Here is a 17404-nt window from a genome sequence, read left to right as displayed (position 1 = left end):
AAAACTTCAGAAGGAGAATCCCAAGAAGAAGTTTCATAAGAAGAAAGGTCTTATGGCAACATGGGATGATTCTGAATCAGAATCAGAATCAGGATCAGACTCTGAAGGAGAGCAGGCAAACTTTGCGCTGATGGCGACAGAAGATGATGGATCAGAATCTAAATCAGAATCAGATTCTGAAGAGGTATTTTCTAAACTATCTAGAGAAGAGTTAGTTTCCAGTCTAACAGAGCTTCTTGAATTAAAAGCTCATCTTAGTATCAAATACAAAAAGCTGAAAAAGCAATTTGAATTTGAAACTAAGAAGCTTGAGTTGGAAAATTCTGAATTAAAAGAAAAAGTTTTAAAATTATCCAATAATGTTGGATCTCCTTCTGATTCAGAAAAATCCACTCCCAGTCTGAATCATATTCTGAAAGAATATGATTTAAGTTTCAGGAAGTTCTTATCTAGAAGTATTGGCAGAAGTCAGCTAGCTTCTATGATATATGCTGTGTCTAGGAACAAGAGAGTTGGCATTTGTTATGAGGGTGAAATCCCATACAATTGAATCTGTGGATGATATGAAAATATCATACAAGCCTCTGTATAACCAATTTAAATTTGGCCACTCCCATGATATTAAGCACACATCACATGCACAAAGTTTTCACATAACACACACCAAGAAGCATGTGACACAACCTAAGAAATATCATGGAACTCAGAATAAGAAATATCATACTGTTCCTCCTGCTAAATATTTTGCAAAACCCAAGTTCAATCAGAACTTGAGGAGAACTAACAAGAAAGGACCCAAGAAATTGTGGGTACCTAAGGAGAAGATAATTTCTGTTGCAGATATCCTTGGCGGCAAAGAGGACAGAAAGCAAAATGTCATGGTACCTGGACTCTGGGTGCTCGCGACACATGACGGGAAGAAGGTCTACATTCCAAGACCTGGGGCTTAAACCAGGTGGAGAAGTCAAGTTTGGAGGAGATCAGAAGGGCAAAATCATTGGCTCTGGAACCATAAGTCTTGGTAACTCTCCTTCCATAACTAATGTACTTCTTGTAGAAGGATTAAAGCATAACTTATTGTCCATAAGTCAATTAAGTGACAATGGTTATGATATAATCTTCAATCAAAAGTCTTGCAAGGCTGTAAGTCAGAAGGATGGCTCAATCCTATTTACAGGAAAGAGGAAGAACAACATTTATAAGATTGATCTTTCTGATCTTGAGAAGCAGTAGGTGACTTGTCTTATGTCTGTTTCTGAGGAGCAATGGGTCTGGCACAGAAGATTAGGACATGCTAGTTTGGGAAAGATTTCTCAGATTAACAAACTAAATCTGGTCAGAGGACTCCCAAATCTGAAATACAAATCAGATGCTCTTTGTGAAGCATGTCAGAAGGGCAAGTTCTCCAGACCTGCATTCAAGTCTAAGAATGTTGTTTCTACCTCAAGGCCGTTAGAACTCTTTCACATTGATCTGTTTGGCCCAGTCAAAACAGCATCTGTCAGAGGGAAGAAATATGGATTAGTCATCGTTGATGATTATAGCCGCTGGACATGGGTAAAGGTCTTGAAACACAAGGATGAGTCTCATTCAGTGTTCTTTGAATTCTGCACTCAGATCCAATCTGAGAAGGAGTGCAAAATCATAAAGGTCAGAAGTGATCATGGTGGTGAATTTGAGAACAGATTCTTTGAGGAGTTCTTCAAAGAAAATGGTATTGCCCATGATTTCTCTTGCCCCAGAACTCCACAGCAAAATGGAGTTGTAGAGCGAAAGAATAAGACTCTACAAGAAATGGCCAGAACCATGATCAATGAAACCAATATGGCTAAGCATTTCTGGGAAGAAGCATTTAACACTGCATGCTATATTCAGAATAGAACCTCTATCAGACCTATTCTAAATAAGACTCCTTATGAATTGTGGAAGAACAGAAAGCCCAACATTTCATATTTCCATCCTTTTGGATGTGTATGTTTTATCTACTATCTACCCAATATTATAAAATTGACCAAACTACCCAATTTATCCTTCACTCAAAAAAACTTTACCCATTCAAAAGGTTACTTCAGTAATTAACAAATTGATTTTTCCATGTAGCCATGTGTTGTTTGCTGATTCGTCCACACAAACAAATTGTACTTTCTTGCACTTTTCCCTCCAACTTTAACATTACTTTCCCTTTGTTTCTCCCTCTTCGTTTCATTCTTTGTTTCTCCCTCTTCGTTTCATTCTCATCCCTTCCCTCTTCTCACAGAACTCCTCCCTTGCTCAGATTTCAAGGTTCCGGTCCCCTCCTTTTGCTTCTCTCCGGCGCCGGTGAGGATACTACACTAAGGTGAACGTTTCAGTACTTTTGTTAAGAGCCTGAACTCTTATTTCTTTTTAACGTGTCCTTGGTTTTGAACGTTTGAGTTGTTTTTCAAGGTGTCATCGGTTATTAGGTTCATCCGGGTTTTAAATAATTTCTATGACTTTGAAATAATGTGTTAGTTCTTAATGACCATTCTTGATGTATTACAGAGATTGTGTTTGTTGTTACCATGTAATCTGATTTTGGTTTATAACAACAACCTTGCATTCTAACACAGGAACAATGTCGTGTTTTAGTTTGTCGTCGACTTTGAAATCGTTTGGAAATTGCTTTGAAAATCTTTCTTTATAGTGACCATTCTTTATGTTTTTCAGACTTTGACAATTTTCTTACCATGTCATATGATTTTTTTCTGTACAGCATCATTTGTCTTTCATTTTCATTCATAATGTTATTTGATCTACTTTATAACAACAACCTTGCATTCTAACACAGGAACAATGTCGTGGTTTAGTTTGTCGTTGACTTTGAAATCATTTGGAAACATTGCTTTGAAAACCTTTCTTTATAAAAACCATTATATAGTTTGTGTTACTTCTTAATGACCATTTTTTATGTTTTACAGAGTTTGTGTGTGTTCTTACCATGTAATCTGATTTTTGTTTTTTTACAGCAGCATATCATTTTTAATTTCATTTGTTTTTTCATTTTCATTTGCATTCTAAAACAGGAACAATGTCGAGGGCTCCCATTCTCATAAACGATCTGGTCAAGGGGAACCAAGTATGGAAAATGTTCATTAGGGTTGTTGATCTTTGGGTTGTGTCTGAGAAAAATGGCCATCAACACCTTGAAATGGTTATTCAAGATGTAAAGGTATCATTTTTCACAAGATTCTAATCATTGTATTATTGTGCTTTTATATCTTTTTATCATTTTATTTCTGTCCGAACATCTTCTATTTGTGTTAATCGGAAACAACAAACACGCATTCTTCTTTGTTTATGGTTAATGAACTAAATTACGTGATGCAAATCGCAGGGTGATAAGATTCACGTCACCACTTGGAACCGAGATTTCAAAGACTGGTTTGAACAAGTGAAGGAGCATGACACTTATATTGTGTATAATGGAGAGCCCATTGACAACGAAGGTCCTTTAAAAGTATGTTCTCACCCACTCAAGCTCATCTTCAACGGAGGGACTACGATGACTAAGGCAGCGTTACCCGACATACCAACCCACAAATACATTTTCCATCCTATTGAAGACTTTCTCAAAGGAAACTACAAGCATGACATCTTATATGGTGACATATCACTCTTTTAATTCATTTTTTCATATGGTTTTCGTATTTGTTTCTCCTTCTCTAAAGTCACCATATCCATGAATATGTTAAGTTGTTAATATAGTTGTTTTTGCTTCATAAATTTCAGATGTCATAGGGGTGCTGCAGGATGTTGTCAAGACACAAAGCGGCGGTGGTGGTAGGAAATCTTGCGTCAATATTACCTTGCGTGATGTCGAAGGGAATGTTATTGAGGTGGCATTATGGGAAGCTTACGGCAAGCAATTCTTGAACTACACTACCCCGAACAACATTTCTGGTCCTACAATTATCCTTTTAACCCATGCTTGGTGCAAGCCAAATGGAGGTCTCACTTTGTTAACAACTCTCTCTTCTTGCTGTTTATATTTAACTACTTGAATGTTTAGTTCAATATTTCAATGAATAACTTACACTGTCCTTCTTACAAACCATCGCATTCCATTATAGTTTCCGGTTTGCCGTCTCTTTCGAATGCATGGAACGGCTCAAGGCTCCTCATTAACTTGGACCATCCACAAGTGGCAGAATTCAAAGCTAGGTAATGTATCCACTTAACTGCATTATTCATCAATTTATGTGTTTCAAAAGCGTCTCATAGTTTATGAAATACCTATTCTTCAGTTTTGGAGCTAATGTTTTAGCCGGTATACCTGCACTATCCCAATCATTGACATGCGATTCTTCCATTCAATCTGCAAACAATTTCTGGACTAACTTGAGTGAGGTCAAAACTATCCAAGCAATTGCTGCACTAGGAAAGGTTAGGCTGATTTCACATTTTTGTGATTTTCTCAATAAAATGCTTCTTTCAAAGTCATTAGCACCCCATTATTGCTCCAATTCTGATTTCCATTTTCTTCAATGCTACAGGATTCTTACGCAACGACTATTGGCACTACCGTCGGTTTCAAAGCATCCAAGAATGGCTGGTATTTTGAGTCATATGCTGGGTCATCTGGAAACACTGATTCGGAACCTGTTATTAAGTGAGCACTTATTCTTGCCCTTCTACCCAATTGCATAGCTTACTAGGATATGACTCTATGATCTTAACCTCATTTTTCATGGTAGGTTCAAAGTAGAGGTTGAAGTCGTCTATGCTGATCACAAGGAAACCTTTGTTTTTTGGGATAAGGACTGCATTCCTTATACAAAAAAGACTGCTAAGGAATTACGACAGATTATGAAAGAGGTGAGATTTGTCATTGGCATTTCCCTTTTTTTACATTAAGCCACTTACTCGCATATCTATACTATAGTTGTAACTTATTTTTTTAATAGGCTGGAGAAGACAACCCTAAGATTTGGCCTGCTCATCTAGATGTTTTGTTGAATAAAGCCTTTGTCTTTCGTGTCAAGTATCAACAACAGTACCGACAATTCTCCATCGTGAAAATACTTAACGAGGAGGGCCTTTACGCCAAGTTTGACAAATACCTCACCCCAGATGAGGTACAACATATGTTTCATGCTTCTTTTTGAACTACCATAGACATTTTGAGTATGACAGCAGTTTCTTTGGATTAACATCAACTTGATTTTATGATGTTACAGACCATGGAGTTGGAGCCCGTTCTTGCAACCTCCACCACTGCTCCGATACTTAATCCAACCCAAGTTGGTTCTTCCCACTTTAATTTGATCTATTGTAAAATATAGTTTTTATATCAACTCCTTCAATATAATAACTCATTTCTATGTCCCATTGATAGCTCACACAAACTTCGGAACAATCAATCTCTGCTGAGCCATACTCGGCTGCTAACCCGAGTTGGAGTCCAGAGGCAAGCTCCAACAGTACTCCAGCCAAGAGGGGATCAGAGTCCACCTCAATTAATGATGTCATTCAGCCTGAAGAGATCACACCCAAACAATCTGCCACTAAGGCCAAGCCTGGAAAGAAGATTAAGCATTTGAAGAAAGAATGATTTGGTGGGTTTATTTCAACAATATGTCTCTTTTTTTGTTGTTGTTTCTATCATTTTGTAAGTGTAAGGATATAGTCCACTGACTGAACTCAAATCTGAACTACTATCATTATGAGATATTTATCCCATGACTTTGTACTATTAAAACTCCTTTATTGATAATGTCATTCGGTTTTTGAATTCAATCTGATATCGATAATTCCAAATTGTCATCAATTTCTGGTATATAGAACAAAAGTTTCCTTACATGAAACTACAATTGGCTGACTTGCAAGGTAGATTCCTGCTCTATAGGCAATATTAACAAATTCTAACACAGGAACAAAGTTACCAATGCTGATATTTTCACATATACATTTAGCCTATTTAACAGTTTAAATATAATATAGCAGAAAATATACAACATGCATATAGCCATAGTTATGTTTTTAAATTGATAGTATACAGCCTGAGTTAGTTGGTTGTTATATGAGGACTACTGGACCCGTCCCTATGCTTGCAGTACACTTAATGAGTGATATATAGTATAGTGTCCAACCTATTGAGAGGACCTTATAGCAATATGGCCCTTCTGCATTTTTTGGTACTTGACAGTTAGCATTTTATTAGCTTTCATATATAATGTAAAATATGGATAATGCTATAATATTATCATAGATATGATCTCAATAGTCAGCCAAAGATAATTACAGTCCAAAAGCATAGGACAAAATCAACTTCATATATGTATAGGAGTTAGGCAATGTTATCCACATGGCTGTTTTATAGGAAGAAATACAGAAATGATGTTTTTCATCTACCTCTATTCGTGTAGGGGCAGCATATCTAAATAAATCAAACAAGCTATAGCCATGACCCAGCACGTTTTTTACCTTTCAAATTGTTTGTGTGTTGTTTTGTGGTATACTATACTTAATATACTTAATATTAAGTTTTAGATTCTACAATTAAAAACTTTGCTTATTATGTTGAATTAAATATTTAAGTTTCACAAGTGTATGGTTCCAAGAAAATGGTCTATTGACAGCTACTTATCCTGTCCAATTTGGTGGTTTTATCGTGTTTTATAACAGCCCTTTCAGTTTTATATTTCTCTATTGTACAATGCACAGCTTCCTTTATCAGCATTGCTCATTGGGCCATTCAACATGTCTCTATAACTGTCCTTAACTGCGCAGGAACAGCAGGCTCATTAGTACACAGTCCAGCATTTTAGGAACTTTTCTAGAGGCAGCTGTCACATCTAAATTAAATGCTATGTACAATTTGACACGGTAAGTCAAACATTTTCAGGAAATCAGTATTTTTTTTTAAAAGCCTTTCATAATTATGATATGTTTTGATGTGGCCAAGCAAAAGTCATGTAGGATATAGTTGTTAATGTATTGTAACTTTAAACATTAGGATCCTTTGTGTGCAGCATGTATTGATATCTTGGCAGAGTAGGTCTGCATAAGCTAACTTTTTGGAACCAAGTCTAATTTATAATTACAATTTTTCTTAGTTTTTAAATGAGTTGTACTACCTACCTTCTTTATGAGACAACTAATTTGATGATTTCCTAAACAGCTTATGAGTTACCACATATTTTTCACTGCAACTAAAAATTATATGAGAAATAAAATTCTCTTTGGGGGCCATTGTCCCTATTCGTTTTAAATATTATGGTGTCTTTTACATCTATTCAATTTAATGGTAATTGGTTTAACTGTGAAACTAATTGGACAATAACAACTAACTTAACTTGACAACCAATTTCTTAGGAATTTTAACTACGCACTTGACTTGGCATTGAACAAAAAACTCACATCTGTTAACATCTCGAATATATGCAAGAGTTAGGCAACTTAATTGTGCCTGAGGGAGCAGCTAGACAGATGAGAAAGATATAACTTCATCAGGTGCATCTCTAACCTATTCATGTTTGTATGCCTCTGATAATATCTATTGGAAATGGCAGAAACAAACTACATTTACCATTGTTACTGAACTGTTGTTACTTCCTGTGCTTTTAGTATGCCCAACAATTAAGTTGATACGATCAAATCTTATTTTTAGGGAAGAAACTATAACAGAATGGTATAAATTTACCTAATGTAACTGGGACAATGTTCTTTATGGGAATATATGAATGCTAATAAAATGACTTCAATGTTTAACAAATAACAATTAATAATACATGTTCTTTAGCAAACAACACCTTCAACTAATGAACTCCACATTCAATATCAAATGAATTGGAAAAAACATGATTACCACTATCATCAATATCAAATGTGTGGCTAACCTTTCCTTGGCAGTACCTTTTATTGTTTCAGATTTGCATTTGTTGTTCTAATGATCCCTTATATATTCTGATTGTGATTAGACAAAGTTTGTTGAATATCCCCGAACGATGCTTCTCTTCATATAATTTCAAACATCTACTAACTCTTTTAGATAACTCTTATAGGTATTTTTTTAGACATACTTAAGTTGGTTGGAGCCTTTAATGTATGGCACATCTACCACATTAATAGCATTTACTGCTATATCAACTATTTTCTAAGTCATAGAGGTGCTGTGTTTTTTCTCTACCATTGAGAATTTAATGCAATGTGTTATTTACTTTCAGATAGGAGCAGTTTTCTAAGTCAACTATTTTGTAAGTCATAGAGATGTTTTGTTTAACCAAGGACATAACAATATGCATTGTACCCTCTAACTATAATATGACATGTTGTATAACAAATGTTGTTCATAATCCTTTGTTCTAAGACCGTCATCATTAACCGATTATTAATTGTAATATTATTGATTGTTGTAGATAATCAAGTGTTGCTAATTATGGAGGCTAATCACAATGCATCGGGAAAAAAGGCTAGAGCAAGAAGAATGTTGATTCTGAAAGAAAACCGGTCGAAACGTCAAAAATATAGTCCTCAACAATTACTTCATGGGGAGACTATGATTAATAATCCAACCTTCCACACAGTGAGAGAACCTTTGTCCGAGCTTACCCCGTCATTCCAAAACATCCTTACAAGAACACCAGTTGATCAACTTGCTATTACTCCAAGTGCACGCGATGCAGGGACAGAACCTAGCATGTCAAGACACGGTTTTAAAAATTTGAGAACCTGCCACATTGGCACCTTAGGAACAAATCTTTTCTCAAAGTTTGCATCAACTTCTACGCTAAAGGAGAATATTACTTTTACTAATCAGCAGCCCCTTCCTCTTCGTGAAAGCGTCGTTGCAACCGGAAGTTCTTCTAATAGAGCCACATTACCGTAATCATTTTTTCCTTAGTACAACCGCTTACAACCAACGTTTATATTTAATAAGTAAACTGTCTATAGTTGGTTATTTCTAATGTTTTTCCCATTGTGTTTGTCTACAGATGTGCACCGGAATCCAAAACAGCCCGGGGACGGCCTAAAAATCCCTTTGGAGTTCCAAATATGGCGCTTAACTTGTGCAGCAAGTTTCCTACACCAACGAATATCCAAGAAAGTACCACACAAACTGATACCTTCAATGCAAACCCATTAACTAGGTAAATTATTTGCTGATATAATTAATTTACCCATCAAATAACCTAAAAATTGTAAGTTTCATCTTACTGATTTTGGAGAGTTGTATAGGTGTTCAACATCCCATAAACCTGGCAGGGGCAGGCCTAGGAAAATAACCACAGATCCTAACCTTTCTATGAGTTTGAATACACAGAGATCCAACCAAACTATTAACATGCAGCAGTCTATTCCAACTGATACAGATGTTACAAGGTAGCCATCAACAAATTCTTACCATTACTTTGACATTTTATTTCAACATTAACCCTCTAATATGCGAATTGCATTTTCACTCCAACAGCCATGTGGTTAGACCATCTGTCCCTGGGCTGCAGGTACCACAGAAAAGGAGCAGTGTTAGTGGTGATGAGTATACACCGGTCTCAAGGACCGCGCATGTTCCCAATAGTGTAATGGAGCCAACATGTCCTATTTTTACACCTACGGTCAATTTGGATTTTAATAGCGACTCCGACAATGATAGCGACTATGACCCTTTTGCAAGTAAGTTTATAAATTAATATAGTCTGCTATTGCAATGCTTGAAATTGCCAACTGTGTTAATGCCACCTAATACATGTGATTATATTAGAGAGCTTGAATTAATTTGAGATTATCATAACTTTACAGCATATCTTTCCGAGGATGAGTTATTCTCGGAAGACGAAAATTATGATGCACCTTTCACAATTCATGATAATGCTGCAGGCCATTCTGAAGGTATCAATTCTTAAACACCGCGACCATTTAACAAAGTTATTTTCTGTTTAGATATTCTATTTCTGCTAATATATTGATACATTTCATGCTTTTGTAGAATATTACGATATCGGATCCCCTCTTATTGAATGCCGTTATTGTAAAGCGATGATGTGGTATCAAGAGAGGATGCATAAAAGTTCTCATTCTGCCAACCCAAAGTTTATGATGTGTTGTGGGAACGGGAAAGTAGAACTCCCACTGCTTAGAGAGCCTCCGGAAACCCTTGCAAAACTATTGTTTGATCACGATAGTTTAGTTAGCCGCAAGTTTCAACAACAAATCAGAGTATACAACATGATGTTTGCATTCACGTCACCAGGGGCAAAAGTTGACAATCGATTTAACAATGGACGTGGCCCTCCAACACTAAGGATACAAGGTCAAACGTGTCACCGAATTGGAAGTTTGTTGCCTCCGCAAGGTCAAAAACCTAAGTTTGCTCAGTTATATATTTATGACACAGAAAATGAGGTAGAAAATCGAATGCATCATCTAAGGTGATTTCTTGAAACCCATCCTTGTCATTGTGCCATACAATACTTTATTTTGTAAATATTGTTACTGTTTTTATATCCTTTTACTTATCATTCATTTTTTCTCAATATCAAGGAACAAAGAAGATTTCGACCCGACTGTTGTTAGTCGATTATCAAGCATGCTGTATGAATTCAATCCTCATGCAAAGAGTTTTCAAATGGCTAAACAATGGTTAAATAATGTGGAAACTCCAAACTTAAAGCTGCGACTCATTTCCAACCGATCCACCGATGGGAGGGTGTATAATCAACCAACTGTGTCTGAAGTGGCTGCTTTGGTAGTTGGTGATATTGACACGGCAGAAATGAGGGATATCATAATGCATACAAAGGGAGGAAGACTTCAAAGAATCAACGAACTACATGCCGCTTACATGGCTTACCAGTATCCTTTGATTTTTCCTTATGGTGAGGACGGTTATAGACCTGATGTTGCACATAGAGACTTGCCCGTCAACGAAAACAGCATAAGAAATAGGCTCACAATACGCGAATGGCTTGCCTTTCGCATTCAAACAAGGTCAGCTGAAGCTAAGACTCTGTTATCTTCTAGAAGGTTGTTCCAGCAATTCCTGGTCGATGGTTACACAATGTTGGAATCCGAGAAACTAGAATGGCTACGTAAAAATCAACCAAAGCTTCGGGTGTCAAAGTACAACTCATTAGAGAAAGAGGGCGATCAAAGTCAAGCACCAGGAATAAGCATAGGTAAACGAGTTGTTTTGCCTTCTTCCTTTGTTGGCGGCCGTAGGTTTATGGATCAATTGTACTATGATGGGATGGCTATATGCAGTAAAGTCGGATTTCCCGATTTGTTTATTACTTTTACATGTAATCCAAATTGGCCGGAAATTCAAAGAGTTCTTGGACCTCTTCATCTGAAGCCTCAAGATCGACCGGATGTTATTTCAAGAGTTTTCAAAATCAAGTTCGATCAATTGCTTTCAGATTTAACAAAAAAAGGCGTTCTTGGGAAAGTTCTGGCTTGTGAGTTCTTTCTGCCCATTTACTCAAACTTAATAATACCATTGCTGTCATGATTTCTAATTTACTTTTATTTTTCCCATGCTAGATATGTACACCATTGAGTTCCAAAAGAGAGGATTACCCCATGCCCATATATTGCTGTTTTTGCATCCTTCAAACAAATATCCAAGGCCCGAAGACATTGACAAGATCATTAGTGCTGAAGTCCCCGATCCCAGAACACACCCTCGGTTGTACAATTTAGTTAAATCTCACATGGTTCATGGTCCTTGTGGTTTGGCAAATCTCAACTCACCTTGCATGAAAGATAACAGGTGCACCAAGTTCTATCCTAAGAAATTTCAGCCTACAACCATAGTGGACCACGAGGGCTATCCGGTTTATAGGAGAAGAAACAACGGACACACAATTGAAAAAAACGGCATCATCTTTCATAGCGGTCATGTGGTTCCTCACAATCCAAGTTTGTTGTTGAAATACGAAGCTCACATCAACATGGAATGGTGCAACCAAAGTACTTCCATCAAATACCTTTTCAAATATATTAACAAAGGTTCGGATCGTATTTCTGCAATCATACAAGGTCAGGACAAAAACAACGTTGACGAGATCAAGCAATATTTGGATTGTCGATACATCTCCCCAAGTGAAGCATGTTGGAGGATTTTTTCTTATTCTATACATGGAAGGAAGCCAGCTGTAGAGAGACTGTTTTTTCATATGGAAGGTGAAAACTCTGTGTACTACAAAGACTACGAGCAAGTTGGTGATGTTTTACTCAAACCAAGTGTAACCGAGTCAATGTTTACAGCTTGGTTTGAGGCGAACAAAACCTATGAGGAAGCAAGAGAACTAACTTATGGTGACTTTGTTTCTAAATTTGTCTATCATAAGAGAAGTCGGACTTGGAAACCAAGGAAACGAGGGTATACCATTGGGCGACTAATTTGGGTTCCTCAAAGCACCGGTGAATTGTTTTATTTAAGAATGATGCTCACTGTCACAAAGGGTCCTTTATGCTATAATGACATTAAGAAGGTTGATGGAAAACAACTTAAAACTTTTAGGGACGCATGCTTTGCGATGGGATTTCTACAAGATGATCGAGAATTTGTCGAGGCGATCAAAGAGGCACACCTTTGGGGTTCCGGTCCTTTTTTACGCAAGTTGTTTGTGACAATGCTGTTATCTTCTTCCATGAATAAACCCGAACATGTTTGGAGAAAGACTTGGAAGTATTTATCAGATGGCATTCTTTACGATCAACGCTCATTCACAAGAAATCAAGGTATTCTATTTTTACAAAAACAGTAGTGATTACTTATTTATATTGCTCCCTTCATCCATGTAATTATCGTGTTGCAGCTTACAGTTTTAGCCATATAATTATCTTATAAACAATACATCCAAGTAAATGCATTGATTTTTAATTCTCTGTCTTAGAACCATTAAATACAATACGGCACCTTTTTAAACATTTATATCACTGCTCTCAGGCAGTTTACACGTTACATTATGCATGCTGAAGTTGCTGAGCGGTACCTGCGCAGCCACGTTACTAATAGCTTCCAATATATTGTATGCACAATGGGGAATCTACCGTACATTGCATTTATCATTCTGTGTTTATTATATTTCTATTAACAAGTGAGAAATAGGCAGAAAGTGGTAGCTTGCAATATATGGGATAAAACATGTAACGTGGAGAAAATCAATGACTCAATATTTTTTTTTAGGACTTCATTTCCAGTACTAAAACCTTTGCCTATGATGCATAACATTATATCATTATTAACAAGGTCTAAGTATAGAATAGTTTTCAAAAGTAGCATGCATCACATTCTTTTTTACCATTCATATAGTCTGCTATATTAATGCTATATTAATGCTGTAAGCATAAAACATTTAATAATTATGCTTGTCTGCTATATTAATGCATCACATTAATATTTTACCAATTATGTCGTAGGTCTGACAATGACTGATGCCGAGCTCAAAGAAAGGACACTTATGGCCATTGAAACACTTTTACAAAATAATAATCGAACTCTGAAAGACTTCAAGACAATGCCATATCCAAAAGATTTTGTTGTCTCCTTTACTGGAAATAGGCTACTTTACGATGAACTTCAATATGAGGTTGTTGATCAAAAACAAATTTTTGATAATTTGTATGCTTCTCTTACAGGTAATATCACTCTATTGAATAAATATTTGTGTATACATCAAATTTATGTTTTTGTTAACACTCTGTTTTGAAATGTCTATTATACATAGATGAGCAAAGAAACATTTTTGAGGAAATCATGGATGCTGTAGAAAAGCAACAAGGTGGGGTGTTTTTTTTATATGGCTATGGTGGGACTGGTAAGACCTTTATGTGGAACACTTTATCAGCGGCACTTAGGTCCAAAAAGAAAATTGTCTTGCCGGTTGCTTCAAGTGGTATTGCAAGTTTGTTGTTACCAGGTGGAAGAACGGCTCATTCTAGATTTAAGATTCCCGTTCCTACTTTAGAGACTTCTATTTGCAACATTGAAAAGAAAGATGATATTGCTGAGCTTCTCAAGTTTACGGATTTAATCATATGGGATGAGGCTCCTATGGCTAACAAGTTTTGCTTCGAAGCTTTGGACAAATCCTTAAAAGATATCATGAGTTCGGACACACATCCATGTACAAAAATTTTTGGAGGCAAGGTTGTTGTTTTTGGTGGTGACTTCAGACAAATTCTTCCGGTTATACCAAGAGGCACTAGATCTGATATTATCCATGCAACAATCAATGCTTCTTATATTTGGGATTATTGTAAGGTATTGAGACTTACAAAGAACATGAGGTTGCAAAGTGGTCCACCTACTACTACAGCTGATGAAATTAGGAGCTTTTCTGAATGGATTTTAAATATTGGAGATGGGACCATGTGTGAACCTAATGATGGTTATGCTGATATCTGTATTCCAGATGAGTTCATAATTTCAAACTTTTCAGATCCAATTCAGGCCATTGTTGAAGACACCTACCCTGATCTCATTCATAATTATCTTGATTCCAATTATCTTCAAAGTCGAGCGATATTAGCTTCAACGATCGAAGTAGTTGATGATATCAACCAATATATCACAAACCTTCTTCCAGGTATTCATATGCCACTTAGTTCGTTTCATACATGTTAGTCATCAAAATATCTTTTGTACTATGATATAACTTTTATTCTCTTAACATTATTAACTATATCTTAGTATTTTTCATGATGTAGGTGAAGAGAGAGAATACTTTAGTAGTGATTCCATTGATAAATCTGATGTCACTAACTTTGATGCATATGAGCATGTGACACCTGAGTTTTTGAACGCTCTTAAAACGTCAGGATTGCCTAACCATTCAATCAGGTTGAAAGTTGGGGCCACTATTATGCTAATGCGCAACCTAGATCAGTCAGAGGGATTGTGCAATGGTACACGACTAACTGTAACCAGACTTGCTGCTCATGTCATCGAAGCCAGGATCATTTCTGGAAAAAATATTGGTAACATCTTTTACATTCCTAGAATGTCTTTATCCCCCTCCCAGTCTCCATGGCCATTTAAATTGGTGAGACGCCAATTTCCAATTATTGTTTCCTTTGCCATGACTATTAACAAGTCACAGGGCCAATCACTTGACCATGTTGGATTGTATTTGCCTAAGGAAGTTTTTAGTCATGGGCAATTGTACGTTGCTATCTCAAGGGTCAAATCCAAAAAGGGATTAAGGATGCTTATTCATGACAAGGAGAAACAACCTATGCTCTCTACCACCAATGTTGTATTCAAGGAAGTGTTCCATAACATTTAAAAGGTGTGAAGTTAGATATTGTTTCGTAACAAACCATTATCCACGTAATTTATCTTTTACAAGTATTATTCATTCTAAATATAACTTTGATTGTGTTTTTTTCCTATCTTTCAGGTTATATCCATTCACTTCATCTTGGAATGTCAACTTCATCTTGGAATGTCATCTTTTGTAACACATTTAGTATTTTGACACTTAATTAAAAGTACCATATTGTTTGCTTAGTACTAAGCTTATAACATTTGGGTATTTTGTTAAAGCCAAAGTAAGTCATATGGAGGCTATCACTTCTTCATTTCATGACATTTACAATACTATCAATATACTATTTGGCAGGTTATATCTTTTCATCATGCTCATATTCCATATGTTAATTTAACCTGCAACTACACAACATCATTAAAAAATAACCCGTGCGGCAGCACGGGTCTCTTACTAGTTCTGAATACTAAAGATCATCTTGGTAAGTTTGATTCTAAAGCACAAAAGTGTTTCCTTCTTGGATATTCTGAACGCTCTAAAGGCTACAGAGTATACAATACTGAAACATTAATTGTAGAAGAATCAATCAATATCAGGTTTGATGATAAGCTTGGTCTTGAAAAACCAAAGCAGTTTGAGAATTTTGCAGATTTTGATATTGATATATCAGAAGCAGTAGAACCAAGAAGCAAAGCTGCAGAAGCTGGCAGTCTCAGAAGCACTGAATCAGAAGATCAAGTTGCTGCATCTTTAGAGAATCTAAGGATTTCTGAAGAACCAACAGTCAGAAGATCACCTAGACTTGCCTCATCTCATTCAGAAGATGTGATCCTTGGAAAGAAAGATGATCCCATCAGAACAAGGGCATTCCTTAAGAACAATGCAGAATGTCAATTAGGTCTTGTTTCTTTGATCGAGCCAACTTCTGTTGATCAAGCTCTAGAAGATCCAGACTGGATAATTGCCATGCAAGAAGAACTAAATCAGTTTACAAGGAATGATGTATGGGACTTGGTTCCTAGACCAAAAGGATTTAACATCATCGGTACTAAGTGGGTTTTCAGAAACAAGCTGAGTGAGAAAGGTGAAGTGGTAAGAAACAAAGCCAGACTGGTTGCTCAGGGTTATAGTCAGCAAGAAGGGATTGATTATACAGAAACCTTTGCACCAGTGGCCAGGTTAGAATCTATTCGTCTATTAATTTCTTTTGCCACTCAACACAACATCACTCTTTATCAGATGGATGTCAAGAGTGCCTTCTTAAATGGTTATATAGATGAAGAAGTTTATGTTCACCAACCTCCTGGTTTTGAAGACTCCATGTCTCCAAATCATGTTTTCAAATTAAAGAAATCATTATACGGATTGAAACAAGCTCCCAAAGCTTGGTATGAACGTTTGAGTTCTTTCCTTCTGGAAAATGATTTCACTAGAGGAAAAGTGGACACTACTCTCTTTTGTAAAACATTTAAAAAGGATATTTTAATTTGTCAAATATATGTTGATGATATTATCTTTGGAACATCTAATGCTACACTTGGAAAGGAGTTTGCTGAGTCTATGCAGGCTGAATTTGAAATGAGCATGATGGGAGAACTCAAGTATTTCCTTGGGATTCAAATCAACCAAACTTCCGTTGGAACCTATGTTCATCAAACGAAGTATGTGAAATAACTTCTGAAGAAGTTTAATCTTTCTGAAAGCAAAGAAGCCAAAACTCCTATGCATCCAACATGTGTACTGGGTAAGGATGAGGTAAGTAAGAAGGTAGATCAGAAGTTGTACAGAGGTATGATTGGATCTCTTCTATATCTAACTGCTTCTAGACCTGACATTCTCTTTAGCGTTTGTTTGTGTGCTCGATTCCAATCAGATCCAAGAGAATCTCATTTAACAGCGGTTAAAAGAATTCTAAGGTATCTGAAAGGTACTACTAATGTTGGTTTAGTTTACAGAAGATCTAAAGACTACAACTTAGTAGGATTCTGTGATGCTGACTATGCTGGAGATACAATAGAAAGAAAGAGCACTTCTGGAAGTTGTCAATTTCTTGGAAGTCATCTGATCTCATGGTACAGCAAGAAGCAAGCTACTATTGCCCTCTCAACAACAGAAGCAGAATATGTTGCTGCTGCTGGTTGTAGCACACAAATGCTCTGGATGAGAAGTCA

At 36.4% G+C, this 17404-nt stretch overlaps 3 protein-coding genes across 3 annotated transcripts; all 3 read left to right on the top strand.

Moving 5' to 3' along the window:
- Positions 1 to 3371: 3371 nt before the first annotated feature.
- LOC131656911 (uncharacterized) lies at positions 3372 to 5634 on the top strand. The gene is made up of 9 exons (XM_058926468.1): positions 3372 to 3623; positions 3751 to 3969; positions 4092 to 4182; positions 4266 to 4404; positions 4515 to 4630; positions 4716 to 4836; positions 4926 to 5096; positions 5199 to 5261; positions 5357 to 5634. Exons 1-9 carry the CDS (start codon positions 3524 to 3526, stop codon positions 5570 to 5572), a joined length of 1236 nt encoding a protein of 411 aa, XP_058782451.1. The 5' UTR covers positions 3372 to 3523; the 3' UTR covers positions 5573 to 5634.
- Positions 5635 to 11017: 5383 nt separating this feature from the next.
- On the top strand, positions 11018 to 12728 carry LOC131659372 (uncharacterized). The gene is made up of 4 exons (XM_058928577.1): positions 11018 to 11414; positions 11500 to 11693; positions 11751 to 11997; positions 12067 to 12728. The coding sequence occupies exons 1-4, from the start codon at positions 11018 to 11020 to the stop codon at positions 12726 to 12728; spliced, it is 1500 nt and encodes a 499-aa protein (XP_058784560.1).
- A 663-nt stretch (positions 12729 to 13391) lies between these two features.
- LOC131659371 (uncharacterized) lies at positions 13392 to 15251 on the top strand. The gene is made up of 4 exons (XM_058928576.1): positions 13392 to 13602; positions 13692 to 14247; positions 14317 to 14552; positions 14674 to 15251. Exons 1-4 carry the CDS (start codon positions 13392 to 13394, stop codon positions 15249 to 15251), a joined length of 1581 nt encoding a protein of 526 aa, XP_058784559.1.
- The last annotated feature ends 2153 nt before the right edge of the window (positions 15252 to 17404 follow it).

Source organism: Vicia villosa, linkage group LG3 (assembly GCF_029867415.1).
Source record: "Vicia villosa cultivar HV-30 ecotype Madison, WI linkage group LG3, Vvil1.0, whole genome shotgun sequence".
Taxonomy (NCBI): Eukaryota; Viridiplantae; Streptophyta; class Magnoliopsida; order Fabales; family Fabaceae; genus Vicia; species Vicia villosa.
The sequence above is the reverse complement of the archived record's forward strand: the minus strand, read 5'-3'. Positions and strand labels throughout refer to the sequence as shown.